Source organism: Rousettus aegyptiacus, unplaced genomic scaffold, assembly GCF_014176215.1.
Source record: "Rousettus aegyptiacus isolate mRouAeg1 unplaced genomic scaffold, mRouAeg1.p scaffold_m13_p_16, whole genome shotgun sequence".
NCBI classification, from domain to species: Eukaryota; Metazoa; Chordata; class Mammalia; order Chiroptera; family Pteropodidae; genus Rousettus; species Rousettus aegyptiacus.
In genome coordinates this window covers 54,802,048-54,817,837 of record NW_023416291.1, presented here as the reverse complement: position 1 = coordinate 54,817,837, position 15,790 = coordinate 54,802,048, and the positions used below count along the sequence as shown (strand labels likewise).

General features: G+C 68.3%; 2 protein-coding genes across 2 annotated transcripts; both read left to right on the top strand.

The window, feature by feature from the left end:
- The first annotated feature begins 39 nt into the window (after positions 1 to 39).
- On the top strand, positions 40 to 6,304 carry TPGS1 (tubulin polyglutamylase complex subunit 1). The gene is made up of 2 exons (XM_016126674.2): positions 40 to 694; positions 5,488 to 6,304. The coding sequence occupies exons 1-2, from the start codon at positions 321 to 323 to the stop codon at positions 6,023 to 6,025; spliced, it is 912 nt and encodes a 303-aa protein (XP_015982160.1). The 5' UTR covers positions 40 to 320; the 3' UTR covers positions 6,026 to 6,304.
- Positions 6,305 to 8,157: 1,853 nt separating this feature from the next.
- CDC34 (cell division cycle 34, ubiqiutin conjugating enzyme) lies at positions 8,158 to 15,370 on the top strand. The gene is made up of 5 exons (XM_016126687.2): positions 8,158 to 8,530; positions 11,143 to 11,229; positions 11,333 to 11,430; positions 12,064 to 12,198; positions 14,355 to 15,370. The coding sequence occupies exons 1-5, from the start codon at positions 8,354 to 8,356 to the stop codon at positions 14,566 to 14,568; spliced, it is 711 nt and encodes a 236-aa protein (XP_015982173.1). The 5' UTR covers positions 8,158 to 8,353; the 3' UTR covers positions 14,569 to 15,370.
- Positions 15,371 to 15,790: the final 420 nt, after the last annotated feature.

Sequence of the window (15,790 nt, the reverse complement as noted above, 5' to 3'; positions counted from 1 at the left end):
GGTAACCGAGGAGACAAGTTCCTAGGGAACTATGCTAAAGAAGGACTTGCCCACTAGTAAGATGGCAAGCAATCCGGCCTCACCCCGGTAACCAAGCCATTCCCTGGGAGCCATTTTGGAGTCTGGCAAAGTCGAGGTTCCAGGTCTAAGCCAAGAAAGCCGACCAGTCCTCATTAAGAGGAAATTTGAGGGAGTGTGCCAATTAGAACCTAGGGAAAAGGGTGGCCTGCACTAGCTATTTCCCAAAGTCTTCCAGCGGGATCCAGCATTCTCTGCCCTTAACCAAGATGGTCGCGCGAGGGGCCAGCGCACTGTAGAATATGGCAGCGCTTCCGGTCCCACTGCCCTCAGCGAAGATGGCGGCACTAGAGAAGCGGCGGCCGGCGGTGGCCCCGGCTGCCAGTTTCACAGACAGCGGCCGGCCGTCGGTATCCCAGGCCGCGACAACGGCCGAGAACGAGGAGGACTTCCTGCGGCAGGTCGGCGTGACGAAGATGCTGCGCGCGGCCCTGCTGAAGGTGCTGGAGGCGCGGCCCGAGGAGCCGATCTCCTTCCTGGCGCACTACTTCGAGAACATGGGCCTGCGCTCACCTGCCAACGGCGGCGCCGGGGAACCCCCGGGTCAGCTCCTGCTGCAGCAGCAGCGCCTGGGCCGCGCGCTGTGGCACCTTCGCCTGGCTCACCACTCCCAGAGGTGCGGGGCCGGGCCGGGCCTGGGCGGGTAGGGGCCGCGGCCGGACTTCAACCCCCAGCGTGCTCCGCGGTGCTCCCCGGCGCCGGCGCGCGGGGCACGCTGGGAACCGTAGTCCGCGGTGCCTCCTTGGTACTGGACGGACCCCGACTGCATGGGCCGGAGGTATCCAGCGTAGCTTGGCAGTGGCCCTCGCGCTCTGCGCTGACCCTGACAGCCCCTGCTGGGTTCGGCCTTTGTGACGCCTTTTCGCAGGTATTGAGTTTCAGCCCACACAACTTTTGAAAATCATGGATCCCTAAGAGGACTTCACCCAAGGAGCAAATCCTTCGAGCTTAGATCCCTCCTATCTGCTTCATTTCGAGCATCGTAGCATTCTTGTCCATTCAGCCAGAAAATGAGTATTTGCGGGGCTAGGCCGCGGGGAAAAAAGAGCAACGCAGTTGCCCAGGGCCCTTGTCCTAGAGGGGGGCACCTAGCATGCAGGTTGGGCAGCCAGGAAGAGCCCTACGTGACGCACAGGGAAAGGTGTCGCAGGCATGAGGCTGCAGGTGCAGCTACCTGCAGGCTGTACAGGTGCAGCATGGGGCCCACAGCCTTCCTGTGGCTGAAGCGTGGCGGGGTGCTGGGGATGGCACCTGCCCACTCCCCACAGTTGTGAGCCCATGGAAGGTGGTGGAGGATTATGTGTTGAATGAATGGCCTGCATCAAATGGGTTGCTGAGAAGCAGCATCAACCAGAGGAAGTCACTGACTGCAGGTGGCTGGGTCTTGGCTGGGTAGGTGGGGGTCCCCAGAAGCAGAGCCTGAGGCAAGCATGCGTGTAGGGGGTGATTTCATCAGGGAGTGCTCTCAGGTGACCCCAGGAAAGGGGCAGAAGCCAAGCAAGGGAGTGTTTTAGGCTGATTCTCAGGGTGTCCCCAGGTGTCCCCAGCAGCCCTTCTGAGAGTTACAGGTGCAAGAATGGAAGCAGAGACACGGCGGGAGCTCGGCTCCGGGAGGGTACGGAGGGTGGGGAACGGAGCGGGACACCCACAGCTCCGCCGCATGGGCTTCTGAGGGCTGGGGCCACCGCTGAGATGGGGACCCAGGAAGAGGAGCAGGTTGGCGGGACACACGTGGGCTCCGCACATACTCTGAAGTCGAGCTGATGGATGTGCAGGGCAGTCCTGGTGTCCGTGGGCTGTCGCTGAGCTGGGCGGTCACTGGATCGGGGGAAGTTCCCAGCGCTGCTTGGAGAATTTTAAGTCGGTGGGCTGAGAGAACCTCACAGCGAGAAAAGGGACAGGTAGGTCTGCAACTGAGATGTGCAACTGGGACAAGGGATTGTCAAGTGGGAGGAGTCGTGAAGGCTCCAGAAGAACCAAGAGGAGCCCAGGGTGTCACCTGAGGAGCCCCAGCGTGGGGAACCCACAAAAAAGACCAGAAGGAGGGAACCAGAGAGACTGGCATGCTGGGACATCTTCAGGAAGCTGTGGCAGGGCCACAGGGACAGTTGTCAGGTCAAGTACTGCACAAGCCACTCACCTTGTGGACATCATGGACGAGGATCGTGACACGAGGTGTCATGCGGGCTGGCAGCAGCCCTGTGTCCCGTGGCCTGGGGACAGGCGCCGAAGCATCTGCTGCATTCAGGGTCAACAGGTAACTGCATTTCCTGTGGCTGCTGCAACAAATCACCACGAACTTGGTGGTTTAAAACAACATGAATGTGCCCCCTCCCGCCCCCACAGCTGTGGAAGCCGGAAGCCTGAAACCTAGGTGTCGTGGGGCTCCGCTCCTTCTGGAGTTCTGTCGGAGGGTCCTTCTTGCCTGTCCCAGTCTTTGCTGGCCCTGAGCTTGTGGAAGCATCACCCCAGCCTCTGCCTCATCATCACATGGCCACCCCCTCTGTGTCCCTGCCAAAGGATTTAGAGCCACCTCCTCTCATCTCCAGACCCTGAACTAATTACATCCCCAAGAACCTGTTTCCAAATGAGGTCAGACTCACAGGTTGCAGATGGATGTGCATTTTCTGGGGACGCTGTGCCCCGTGCTGCAGGGACAGGGGGGCCATTGCTGGAGACAGTTGGGAGCAGCAGGAAGGCAGAGGGACAGCAGTGAGCAGGGGGTGTGGTGGGTGCTGGCGTCACCTGAGGTCACCTGGTCCCCCAGGGACAGAGCCATAGTCAGCAGCCCCTGAAGCACACCCGCGGGCCCTAGGTGTGGGAAACGGGTGCTCCAAGGCCCAGCTGTTCCCGAGCACCTCATCACCACGAGAGATCTGGGGAGAAAACCCAAATCCCCTCATCTCAAGAAGTCAGAAATGCTGGCCTCCAGGACCGGCAGTGGCAGCAGCCTTGTCTCATCGGTCCGCCTGCTGGCCTCGAGGCCCCAGGCATCGTCCGGGGACTTGCTGAGGGCTGCACAGCCACGAAGGGCAGGGCCAGAGTCAGACCTAAGCAGTGTGGCCCCAAGACCTCCTCCCAAGTCACCACGCCGTCACTAGTAACAGCAAGAGTGTTGTCCCCCCCAGGTCCCTGCGAGCTGGAAAGACACAAAAGGCACCAGCGTGCCCAGGCCAGGGCCCCTTCACTCAGACCACTCCTGGGGCCGGCCGGACTCGGGTGGGTGTTGAGCGGCACCCCTGCCCCACCTCCTTGATGCCAGGGGGACCCCTAGTGTGACAATGCAGACGTCCCCAGACATGGCCCAGTGTCCCCAGGGGCAGAATCAGCCCCAGTGAGACACCCCCCAGTCTAAAGTGAAAGCTGTCTGTGTCTCTTCCTGGAGACACCCTGGACACGTATCCTTTCCTCGTTTCGACACACGCTCACATACGTCACAAACTGCTCTGTGCAGCGGCTGACATGGGCGGAGCCCTCGGCAGGTGCCCAGTCCCGCCCCACACACAGGGTGCTGAGGCCCAGAGTGCCCGTGGGGCCGAGGTCTTGCCAAGGCCGCCGAGTCCAGAGCCGGCTACCCCCACCCATGAAGGTTCGGCAGACCGCATGGGCGCTCCTGGAGGCTGGGCGCTGCCGGGGAGCCCCGGGAGGGGTGCGGCGCGAGGCCCAGACGCAGCCTTCCTTCGGGCCCCTGGCTCGTCCTGTCAGCTCTGGCCTCACTGGGCCGCACTGGGCCGCACTCACCCCTTGCAGGCCTTCCCGTCTCCAGAAGAGGGAGGTGAACAGCGTCTGCGCAGCCTGGCTGGGTTGCAGCCCTGGTGGTGGCCCGTGACAAGCTCACGAGGGTGCAGCCGGAGCGCCTGGCACGAAGTCTGCCCTCTGTCTTCGTCGGGTTGCTGAGGCGCAGGCCCCAGGACCCCGTTCTGCAGGTGAGGACGGCAAGGCAGAGGCCTGGACCGGAGCCGGGCTCACAGGCTGCTCGGACAGCACTCGGGGGCCAAGGAGCATCACACGCTGGGCGGACCAGTCCCTGGAAGAGGCCTCGGGCCCAGAGCCGGACAGCACAGAGATGGCCAGGCTTCAGGGTGTCCCCAGAGCCCCTCAGCGCCAGGCACCCGCCTCCCACACCAACGGGCCAGTCTGTGCCAGCACCGCGGCCCCAGCAGACGGACAGCGCCTTCCACCTCGGGTCACCAGCTGCCCCATGGGGACGCCAGGGCCGGAGATGGCCTGCGGGACAGCTCCTCTAGCCCCCACCCCGACCACAGCCTCGCAAGGTGCCGGCCAGAGCCCCACAGCCAGGCAGCCCCCCTTCCACAGAAACCACGGCATGGGCTACGCTGCCGTTTGGGGCTGTCAGGTTGGGGTAACTCGTTATGTGGGGACAGGTCACACGGGACTCACGACAGCCACTCATACACAGCAGGTCTCCCTAACTCCCTTCTCTGCTGAAAGGGGTTGGAGATAAAAGCCCCACAGAGGGTTTCTGGGCGCCAGCCGAGGCGATCACCGGTCGCCGACACCGAGTGAGCCTGGCGAGCCGGCAGCATCCGGCACCGCGTCCCCCGTGTCAACGGCCCAACACGGGGTGGGGGGGGACAGGCAATCACAGCCCGTGGGCGGGGACGGAGTTCCAGATCGCCCCGCTCGCCCCGGGCCCTGGCTCCCCCCGGGCCCTGGCTCCCCCGTCATGGGGGCTTGACCGCGGCTCACCCACCGCTGAGCCCCACGCTGGGCAGCAGTGGTGAGCAGAGGGGCCGGCCCACAGAGAGGGGAAGTGGCGGGCCCAGGTCACACACGAGACAAGAGTAGAGTGTCGCCCCCGAGCCGTCTCCCAGAAGGGCCGGATGTGAGGCCTGAGGTCTCGCCTCCCGGGGGTCCTGGGCCCGACAGCCCACCCCGAGCCAAACTGCCGATTAGTCACTGAGGAACTAGTAACAGGCCACCAGCCACACTAGCACAGGGGACTCTTGGCTGGTGGGGCTGTGGAGGAGCAGGATGAGCTCACCCCCAAGTGCAGGTGTCCTGCTCAACGGGGCAGCCCGAGGGCCCCGTGGGGCAGACGTGCATGGGGCATCCACTGCGGGCCGGGCAGTGTTCTACGCCCTGGGCTGCACAGTGACGTGGGCTCCTGGGCCGCCTGTCATTGTTGGGGTGCGAGAGACATGAACTCCAAGGATAAGCAGTGAGGCTGCCCTGTGGTTAACTGCTGTGCAGAACGCCGGAGGAGGCAGGGGTTAGGGAGTCAAGGCAGGCCCTCCGGCGGCCCGGGAGGGCACTGCGGGCCGCAGACTGTGCAAAGGCCCGGGGGGGGGGGGGGGGGGGGGGGGGACAGGAGGCGAGGGCTGGCGCGGAGGGCGCTGCGGGCTCTGCCTGGCTGGCCCAACGCCCCCGTCCCCCCCCCCCCCGCAGGACCGCCTTCAACAACAACGTCGGCGTGGCCTACGAGTGCCTGAGCGCCAGCGGGCGCAAGAAGAAGCCGGGGCTGGACGGGCGCACCTACAGCGAGCTGCTCAAGCGCATCTGCCGCGACGGGGAGGCTCCCGAGGAGGTGGTGGCGCCCCTGCTGCGCAAAATCCAGTGCCGCGACCACGAGGCCGTGCCGCTGGGCGTCTTCCGCGCCGGCATGCTCACCTGCTTCGTGCTGCTGGAGTTCGTGGCGCGCGCCGGCGCCCTCTACCGGCTGCTGGAGGACCCGGCGCTGGCCGCGGCCGACCGCCGCATGGGCCAGGCCGTGCTGGACACCCTGGAGGGCGCCCTGCAGGCCGGCGACCGTGCCGCCGCTCCCGCCCGATACCTGGAAGCCGGCTCGCGCCTGGGGCCCGACAGCCTGGCGCTGGCCATGGACCGCGCCCTGGTGGCTCGGCGCCCCAGCTCCGCCATGACCCGGGAGGAGTTCCTGGAGAAAGCTGCAGCCCTCTTCATTGCCAAGGTCAAGCCAGTGGGCTGAGCACCCCCACACACCTCACCTACCTCCTCCACTCAGACTGCTGGGGACACTGCGAGGCGGCTCACCCACTCCTGGGCAGAACGCGGGTCTGAAATGGGGACAGGCTGTTCTTGTTGTGCAGGGGCCCGTGGGGAGCCCTGTCCTCACCCAGCTTCGGCCCTGGAATGATGCTCCAGCCCCCTCCCAGGGGCAGGCAAGGGTCCTGGGAAGTGGACACCCCGTCCTCGCAGACCTGGAGAGGGCCCTCTCAGCAGTAATAAAGTCCGTACCCAAGGCTGACCTGGTGTGCATGTGCGCCCCCCCCACCGCCCCCAGCCCAGAGCCACAGGCCCCCCCACCACCCGGAGGCCGGACTCGCTGTCTCAGGTGCCAGGGCGCACCTGGACGTGGCGTGGGAGTGGAGAGCATGGGGCCGCCCGGTGAGGTGACCTGGACCCAGAAGGCCGCGCCCCAGGGCCGTGGGCCGGCACGGCCAGCCGCCCTGGAAGACGGAGACTCCGTCTCCAGCCTGAGCCATTCCTCCCTGGGCTCCAGTGTCCCTAGCTATCAGGAAGAGGTCACCTGGTCAGATGCCAGTAGCAGTGACGACAGAAACAGCTGACACGTTTGAGACCTGCGACGTCTTATTTGACTCACGCCACATCTCGAGGAGCAGGTTACATCGCTGCCCGCATCTGGCAGATGGGGAACCCCCCGCAGGGAAACTAAGGTGCCGTGGCCAGGAAACGGGCAGAAACCCCAGGCAGCCACCACCGCGGGGGGCTTCCTAGGATGTCAGGGGTAGGAGGCAGAGACCTCTGGAAACCTCTGCAAGAATCTGTATTGATTACTATTTGTCAATGAGCTGCCACGTGCCAACACTGTGACATCCATGCCATGGGCAGATGAAGATCAGAACACCTGGACTGCTCGCCAAGTAACAGCCCTTTGACAGGTGAGGGGCCGCCTCAGGTCTCCGGGGTCCGGGGCACAGGGTCTGAGAGATGAAGCCTTACTTTCTGGCTGCGAATGCCAAGACTCAGCCCCGGGGGGCCGACCAAGCTGCTGCTCTGCCCCCGGGCTCTTTGGCACCTCAGCCCCACCCCCAAGCCGATGTTGGTTTCCTTTCCCCAGACAAGTCCAGCTGCCTGTCAGCTGCACAAGGCCAGACACCAGGTGTTGGGGCATTTGGGGGAGGAAGTCGCCTTGGCACAGCTCCAGGTGTTGCAGCTGCTGGCTGCCCAGGACACCTGTCAGGAAGACCACAGGCCTAGCCGCAGGGCTCGCCAGGAGCTGTCACCCTGCAGAGGTGGAGGGGTGGGGGACAAGACACTACACTCAGCCCTCCTGACCAAGTGTCTAGGCCAGGTACTAGGCCAGGTCAGAGCTCAGGAGGATCAGGGCTAGCTGGGGTCAGGACTCGCGTAGGGTCAAAGGTCAGCCCAGGATTCGGACACGAACCGGGCTCAGGGCTCAGCGGGACCTGGCCAGGATGGGTTCGGAACGAGTGCTCCCCCAGCCTCTGTTCGCAGCAGCGCCTTGCAAGGTCCGGATTCCTCAGTCGAACCGACTGACAGCTCAAAGGCTCTGCTCAGGCCTCGCCTCGCTGGGGTCCGCACAGCCCTTGCGGGGTTGTCGCCCCCGCGCCCTGAGCTCCGCCCCACCCTCGGCCCCTCCGATGGGAAGTGAGGCACCGCCGGCCGAGCGGTCGGGGCGCGGGCCTCATCGAGGACCTTCGCCTGCCCTCCCGCCTCCGCCTCCGCCCAGCACGCTTTCTGCTCCCCGTAGCGACCCGGGAGGGGCACCCTCCAGGCCCCGGCACGGAAGGGGAGGCTGAGACTCGGGGCCGGCACGTGGCGGCCAAGACACCCCGCCCCCGGCCCCGCCCCGCGCCGCGCCGGGACGTCACAAAAAGGCCCCAAAAGCCCGGCGGGCCGGGCCGGGCCGGCGCAGCCCAGGCCGGCCCGCGTCCCCGCGCACAGGCGTCCGGGAGCGCGTGCGGGCTGGGGGCGAGGCGGCCTCGCAGGGCGTCCGAAGCGCCAAGGCGCCTGCGCGCGCGGCCCGCGGCGTCCCGGCGGACTCGGCTTCCCCGCGCGCCCCGCGGGCGGGCGCGCGGGCGCGGCGCGGGGCGGGGCGCGGGCCGGGCCGAGGCGCGCGCCGGGCGGGCGGCGGCGCCAGAGCGAGTGGAGCGCGCGGGGGCCCCGGGCGGCGGCGGCGGCGGCGGCGCAGAGGAGGAAGGCGGCCCCGGCGCCCCCCCCGGCCGGCGCGCAGCCCGGCCCGTCCCGCGCGCTCGCGGCGGCCCCGCGGGGCGCGCCCCCGACCCCGGGCCCCTCCGCCGCCGCCGCCGCCATGGCCCGGCCGCTGGTGCCCAGTTCGCAGAAGGCGCTGCTGCTGGAGCTCAAGGGGCTGCAGGAGGAGCCGGTGGAGGGCTTCCGGGTGACCCTGGTGGACGAGGGCGACCTGTACAACTGGGAGGTGGCCATCTTCGGGCCCCCCAACACCTACTACGAGGGCGGCTACTTCAAGGTGAGCGCGCAGCCCGCGTCGGACGCCGCGCCCAGTCCGGCACCCACGCCGGGGTCCCTCGGGCCCCGGGAGGCCCCGAGGACCTCGCAGTCTCCTCCGAGGAAGATTCAGGCCCCCGGAGGGGAGGCCCCGGGCCTCGGTCTTTGGTTTGGGTGTGGGGTCCTGGGACGGCTCAGCCCCCGCTGTCCATCCCTCCACCCTGCCCTAGCTGACCCAGCCTTCAACTGCCCTCCCTGTCCCCTGCCCGAAGGAGACAAAGAGGCCACCCCAGAACCAGCAAGCACTGCTGTTGGGGAGCATCGGCCTTGGGGGTGGGCGCGAGACCGGCAGTGGGGGGGGGCGGCCGGCTCGGCCAGTTGCTCGGGTTCCAACAAAGGCCTGGACAGGGCCTTGGCAGCCAGGACCCGCTTGTGCTTGGAAAGCAGCCACCCTGGCTGGTAGCAGCGGGCCAGGCCCTTGCGGCCTCCTCCCCAGCTTTACGTAACCACTTCTACCCGGGATCCCTGAGGGTCGTCGCTCCCACTCTGCACTCTGGCCCTGGGAGCCCCCACGGACCCCAGGCCTCTGGCACCGCCCTCACCCCAACTGTCCTTTCTCGGGTTGCACTGAGCAGGTGGCTTCTGGAGGCCAGAATCCCACACTCCGGGCTGTTTCTCCCACCGCGGAGGGGGTTTAGTTGTGAGCAGTTCCTTTTTGTTGTTGTTGGGATGAGGGAGGTGAGTGCTTTCCCTGGGATCACGACAAAGGACTCTGACCAAAATCTGGGCGGATTCTGACCTCAGGATCAGAGCCCAGACTGGCCAGGGAAGGCCCCAGCGCTCTCTCGTCATGGCGTGAGCCTTTCGAGCCAGCCGCCCGGGCACAGGGGTCTCCCCGCCGGAGAGGTGGAGAGTGAGCGAGCCCAGTGTCCGAGCTGCCCATCGCAGCTGGCCAGCCGCGGGCAGGGCCCTGCCAGGCTCTGCCTGGCCCAGCCAAGCTGCGGGGGCGGGGCGGGGGCGGGGCCCCGGGACACATGTCCATGTTTGCACTTCTGGCCCGTGTTTTTGCCTGCTCAGTGGCCGGCGGGTGCTGCCCGGTCTGCTGGGGGGGAGTCCTCGCTGCAGGGGAGCAGCTGGGGCTGAGTGCTGCGCCTGGAATCCGGCCTGCCCAGCGGATTTGGGGCGATTACAGAAGGGTGTAGCCAGCCCCCTTCCCAAGCTCTTTTGTCTGCCCCAGGGAGCAGCTGGCTGTGAGGATAAGGGCTCTGCTCAGAAGCGGGGTAACAGAGCCCCCCCACCCCCGAGGCCAGGACTCTTAAGTGAGTTCACGAGCCTGGGAGGAAAGGACTTGGGTGTCTGGATGTTGCCCACTAGGTGGTTGCAAGGAATTGTGGGTAGAGCATCCCAGGCTGTTGAGGGGGATAATCCTGTTTTCCTGGAAAGAACAGACTGGGAGGGGGTGCTGCTGGGCCTGGGTCTCACCTGCCACGGGGTCTGTTCTGAAGGGAGCCAGTGCGGGGCCCAGGGCAGTTCCGGGTCCCAGGGTGGGTGGGGGCCGGGAGGTGCCCCGGGCCACAGTCACTGCCCAGCCTCCTCTCCTCCACTGGCCGTGGGGGGCTCGGCAGTGTGCTGAGGGGGGCCACCAGGGTCCAGGTCCCTGCCCTGCCCACCAGCCCGTGCCCTGGGGCAGGGCCCTTTCCTGCCTGAGCCCCAGTCTGCCCTGCCCGACAGCACCCGAGGCACACGGTGGGGCTCGGGTGCTCGGGCAGGGAGGCCTGTCCCCCTGCACTGCTCCGGAGCCCCCACTGTCCCGGGGTCATCGCACGAAGTCCAGCCGTGGGCTCAGGGGCCGCAGGGAGGAGCTGACGCGCGGGCTCCAGGCTTGCTCTGCAGCCCTGGCCAGGGGCTTTGGCATGTTCACCCAAGAACCAGGAATGGCCCCAAATGCCCGGGTGGCCCTGCCCCACAGAGGTTCCTGTGGCCCCTGCCAGCCACACACCAGGGGAGCCCGAGGCCCTCCGGGATCCCGAAGCCTGGGGCTGGGGCCTTAGCAGTGGCACAGCCTTACCTGCTGAGCCTGTGCAGCTGCCGCCCGGTCAGGTGCTCCCTGCCTACCCCATGACCTTCCTGAGTCCCCCAAGATGGACACCCGCAGGCACAGAGCCTGTCCACCCTGCACTGATTCATCTCCACAGGGCCCAGCCCACGGAGGTGTCCGGGGAATGTCCAAGGGAGCACACGATATTTTAATCCTCTCCACAAGCTGGACACTGAGGCGGGAGCCCGCGGGTCTGAGGCCAGGCCCAGCTCGGCCTCCCGGTTCCTCCTACAGGCCTGGGCCACACTCAGGCCCAGAGCTGCGCCCTGGGCAGGCGCCCACACTCCCCAGCCAGCTCAGGCGACCCCCAGGCAGCCTTCGTGCACCGGGCCAGGCTCGTGAGGGGCGGGGCTGGTGGGCGGTGTTCCTCGCGAGGGTGCGCACCGCGCCCGCCCGTGGCGGGGGCGCCCCTCCCAGGCCGATGGTCTCGTGGGCGCAGTCGGAGCGGCGGCCTGTGCCGGCCAGCCCGTGCCCACACGCAGCGCCGAGCACACAGCCGGCCCCGTCTGAGCGCTGCGTCTCTGCCCGCCCCACAGGCACGCCTCAAGTTCCCCATCGACTACCCCTATTCCCCGCCGGCTTTTCGTTTCCTGACCAAGATGTGGCACCCCAACATCTACGAGGTGAGCCCGCTCCTCCCCGCTCCGTAAGGGGGTGGCGGGGGGCACTGTGCGGCCCGCCGGGCGCCAGGGTAGACAGTGACCCCTCCTCCCTGTCCCCGGACAGACGGGGGATGTGTGCATCTCCATTCTCCACCCGCCGGTCGACGACCCCCAGAGCGGGGAGCTGCCCTCGGAGCGGTGGAACCCCACCCAGAACGTCAGGTGAGGGCCCGCCGGCAGGCCCCCATGTCCCGGCGTTGCCGACCCGCTGCCGCAGCCCTGAGGACACACGGGGGGGGGGCACAGGTGGGGGGCACCTGTGCTGCCCCGGAGCCAGCGCCCCTGCCGCGCCCTGGCAGGCTTGTGCCGAAAGGGGCCTTCTTCAGTGCCCCCCGCCACCCCTGCTGTCCCCGACCGCGGGCCCTGCGGTCACTCCTCCCTCAACCCGCACTGAGCCCAGTTCCGGAGCGGGCGGCGCCCCTGCGGCCCTGCAGCCCTGGCCCCACCCCTGCCTGCGCCTCCTTAGTGCAGTGCTGGCCGTAGAGAAAGGGGGCAGGCGCCTCGGGTGGGGAGGGCCGCGTGTCGGGCAGGAAAGGGTGGCGAGGCTGGCAGGCAGGTCGGGCCTGGGGAGGGGAGGCCAGGCAGTGTCACTTTTGTGTTTGAGGTCCGGGGTGGGGGGGCCTCTGGGCGGGTGCTGGCTTCAGGGTGTGTCCAGACGCTGCCCCAGGGACTCTCAGACCGGAGAGGCCAGAGAGCCGGGACTCCAGGCGCCCTCCAGCCAACGGCAGTCGGGGGCCACGCTCGGCCTGTGGCCCCTGTGGCAGCGTTGGCCCCCCCGCTGACCCCGCCCCCCAGGACCATCCTCCTGAGCGTCATCTCCCTCCTCAACGAGCCCAACACCTTCTCCCCGGCCAACGTGGACGCGTCCGTGATGTACAGGAAGTGGAAAGAGAGCAAAGGCAAGGACCGGGAGTACACAGACATCATCCGGTGAGGACGGGGCCCCGGGCCCGGCAGGGTCCGGCCCTCCGCCCAGCCCGCTGGCGCTCCCCCCCGGGCTCTCCCGTTTCCTGTTGCAAAGTGGGGTGCTTTCCTTTCTTCTCTCGTATTCTTAAATGTCCTGGTCACACGCGTCCGTGTGTCTAGCGTGGTGCCGGGGTGTGCCGTGTCGCACGCGGGCTTAACAGTGTGGCAGAGGACAGACGCCCCGGGTCCCGTGGGCCCTCGGCCCGGCCCCCCGGGGCAGGCATTGGAGGAGGGCCGGGCCCTGTGCCGCGGGAGCCCGTGAGGCGCCCGTCTGCCTTCGGCACCAGGTGACGCAGGGCCAGGCGCGCGCGCGTCACGCCCCTGGGGCCTGGGCCCAGGCGCTCTGCCTGTCCCACTGCACGGTGTCCTGCTGTGTCCCTCGCACTCCTCAGTTCGAAGCTCGGGTTTCTTTCCCCAAGGCGGAAACGCCATTGTGGTATCGACGCGTCGCACAGTTCTTCCTGGTTGTGTTAGCGACGTGTCCCCGCGGATGGGCCGGGGCCGGCCTCCGCCGTCCCGGGTGTCGCGGCGCAGGGGCGGGGGCGGCTGCCGGCCGTGCGCCCGCCCCGTCTGGCCGCTTCGGGGGCCGCCGCGTCCGTCCACTGCCACTTCTGGTCACGCGGTGTCTGCTCTGTCTCGTGACAAACAGCCGTTCGTGAGGTTTTTTCCAAGTACGTGTTCAGCGAGTCATTTTGTTTAATTAGAAAAGTGAGACACCGCGGCCCTGCCCTGCGACCCAGCCGCCCCCGGCCCAGGCGCCTGCACGAGCGCCCACACGCGTGCGAAGCCGCGCGGTCGCCAGCACAGGCAAAGGCCCCGCGCGCGGCGGGTGCGGCCAGCAGGCCCCGGCCTGTCGTGCGCGTCCCCACGCAGCCGCCTCTCCAGGCGCCAGGCGGACGCTGGCGTCCAGGCAGCGCCCGTGGCTGTTGGGGACGTGGGGTGTGAGAGGCACGGGGGGCCCTCTGGGGGCGACGGGGCGCACGGTCCGAGCTCGGCGCGGACGCCGCTGCTGCGCGTGGAGCTGCGGAAACCAGGCGGGAGGAGGGGCCAGAGGCCCCCTGGCGCGTCCGGAGCCTGGGGCGCCCGCGCGTGGCACCTGGGGGCGCGTGCAGTGACGCTCGCCCCGTCCGGCTCGTTTGGTGAGCTCCGGGCGCTGGCGCGGCCGCCCGCCCCGTGCAGAGTGGACACGCCCGAGTGCCTCGTGCCGCCCACTCCACTGCCCGTCCCCAGCCGTCCTGCCATCCGACCAGCCCCGTCTCCACACGGGTGCAGACGCGCCCACGGCAGCGTGGTGGGCACGGGCCCGTCCCGGTGCCGCCAGGTGAACTGTCGGCCGCCTCGGCAGGGCTGCTGCGGCGGGTCACGGGGTCTCTAAGTGGCTTGGACGCGCACGGGGCGCCCAGGGGACCCGTGAGCGCACGGGGACGCCTCCGACCTCTCTGCGCCCTCTGCCTCCTGGCACAGCCGGCCCGGTGCTGGGCAGTCCCCGCTCCCTGAGTTGGGGCTCACAGCGGATGTGACAGACGCAGCCATGCTGGCCCCCGAGGTGCTGGGCAGACCCCCCACTCTGCCAGCGTCCTGTGTAGCTGGCCCGAGGCTCAGGGGCGTGAGGCGCGGAGCGGGTGCCGCCCACGCGGCTGCCTCCGCCAGCCCCTCCCGGCCTCCCACATGGCTCCGAAATGGAAGCCAGACTATTTTTGTCGCTGCGACTCCCTGTGGGCGGCTCACGTGGTCTCCCGTGGGAGCCGTGGCGGCTGCTGCTGCCCGTTGCGCCACCGGCCATGTCTCCGCGTGACACGCAGGGCCCGGGGGGCGGGAGCCTCCCCTCCTGACGGCCGGTCCCGCGAGCTCCCCGCTCCCGACGCGCTTCACGCTGCGACTAGGGCGTCCGGCACCCAGGGGTCTGCCCCACAGGGTGTCACGTCAGTGGGCCCCTTCACTGCGACCTCACGCACGGCACGTGGCCGTCCGCACCTTCCGGGTGAGCCCGTGGCCCTGGGGCCTGGCCTTGCCACGTGCTCTCCGGTAAGACGTGTGGTCTGCGGACAGGGGCCGGTTGCCCCTGCCTCCCAGAGAAGCCCGGCTGTGGGTCCTGACGCCCCGCCCCGTCTCCCCCCCAGGAAGCAGGTCCTGGGGACCAAGGTGGACGCGGAGCGGGATGGTGTGAAGGTCCCCACCACGCTGGCCGAGTACTGCGTGAAGACCAAGGCCCCGGCCCCCGACGAGGGCTCGGACCTCTTCTACGACGACTACTACGAGGACGGCGAGGCCGAGGCCGAGGCCGACAGCTGCTTCGGGGACGACGAGGACGACTCTGGCACCGAGGAGTCCTGACACCGCGTCCCCGCCAAATAAACGCACAGATTTTACCTCGCGGCTGTGTGGGCTCTGGGCACGGGGAGGCGGCTGCAGCCTGCGCCGGCCCCAGGGTCTGGCTTCCCCCGCGTCTGCTCTGGGGTGTCCTCTGCCCCCGAGCAGGGGCACCACATGTACTGGGCACCCGGCACATGCGCCTGGGGCCGCGGTGGCCTAAGGACCGGCCTGGCCCCGGCTGTAGCCCCACTGGCTGGAGCCAGAGACCTGGGGTCCCTGGCTCGTGAGAGGACGGACCCACTTGGCGGCCACCCCTTCTCTCTGCTTTGGTTTGTCTGGAATCTAAATAAAACGACTTTGCGGCAAGCCAGAGAGGCAGCCTGTCTTTGGCCTCCCCTAAGGACCCTGGAGGCTGGGCGGCGGGTCCGACGGCCGCGGTGCCCGCATGCGCGGGCCCGGGCCCGGGCCAGGCCGCAGGGGCGCCCTCCTGAGGCTGAGGACGCGCCCCCCCAGCCCCCGGTTCCTAGCCCTCCCCGCCGCCTGCAGACGCCACACCCGGCGGCCCCCGCGTCACTCGGGCCTCTGGCTTCATCTCTGCAGGCTGGATCCAGGGCTGGACGGCGTCGCCAGGACGAAGGCCTCGGTCGCGTCTGGAGCCTGGATGACCCTGCGCAGGCGGGGGACAGGCGCGCCCAGGGCCCTGTCCCACTACGCGGCCTGCGCCTGGCCTCCCGCGGCACGAGCCGCCAGCTCTCCCGCAGGGCGCCGCGGTTTTGTTTTTTAACATGAATGATTTTCCTACATTAAAACGTGGACGGTTTCACCCAGTCGTAATTTCTGGCTTTCCTTACCCTGGCTGGTAGGCAGCGTGGGGCCTTCGAGGGGCCACTCTGGGCGGACACACCCCTCGCCGGGCCCAGCCCCGCGGCCTCCGTTCCCGGTGGGTCTGAGCGCAGTCCGGCCTCTGCGGCCGCCACACCCGTGCCCCCCCTTCCCGGCCTCGGTCACTCTGAGCCCTGCTGTGCGTGACCCGCCACTCAGCCCTCAGAGGGTCCACAGGCGTTTCCGGATCCCTGCGTGGGGCCCCCGCGGGGGCCCCTCCAAGCACTGTGCAGACGCGGAGTCCAGCCCATCAGCCTCTGCGCCTAGAGGTGGCCACGGCAAGTGTCACCACCGCGTAAACTGCCCTGCCTCCCGCCGCTGTGTTTGCTGTGAGCCCAGCAAGTGGCTGGCAGCCTTGGGT

What these genes read in the sequence shown, in the direction of transcription:
- TPGS1 (XM_016126674.2), top strand. Translation starts at nt 321, where the DNA reads ATGGCAGCGCTTCCGGTCCCACTGCCCTCAGCGAAGATGGCGGCACTA. An exon ending in CTGGCTCACCACTCCCAGAG is followed by an intron (nt 695 to 5,487) that starts GTGCGGGGCCGG and finishes CCCCCCCCGCAG; the next exon opens with GACCGCCTTCAACAACAACG.
- CDC34 (XM_016126687.2), top strand. Translation starts at nt 8,354, where the DNA reads ATGGCCCGGCCGCTGGTGCCCAGTTCGCAGAAGGCGCTGCTGCTGGAG. An exon ending in ACGAGGGCGGCTACTTCAAG is followed by an intron (nt 8,531 to 11,142) that starts GTGAGCGCGCAG and finishes CCCGCCCCACAG; the next exon opens with GCACGCCTCAAGTTCCCCAT. An exon ending in GGCACCCCAACATCTACGAG is followed by an intron (nt 11,230 to 11,332) that starts GTGAGCCCGCTC and finishes GTCCCCGGACAG; the next exon opens with ACGGGGGATGTGTGCATCTC.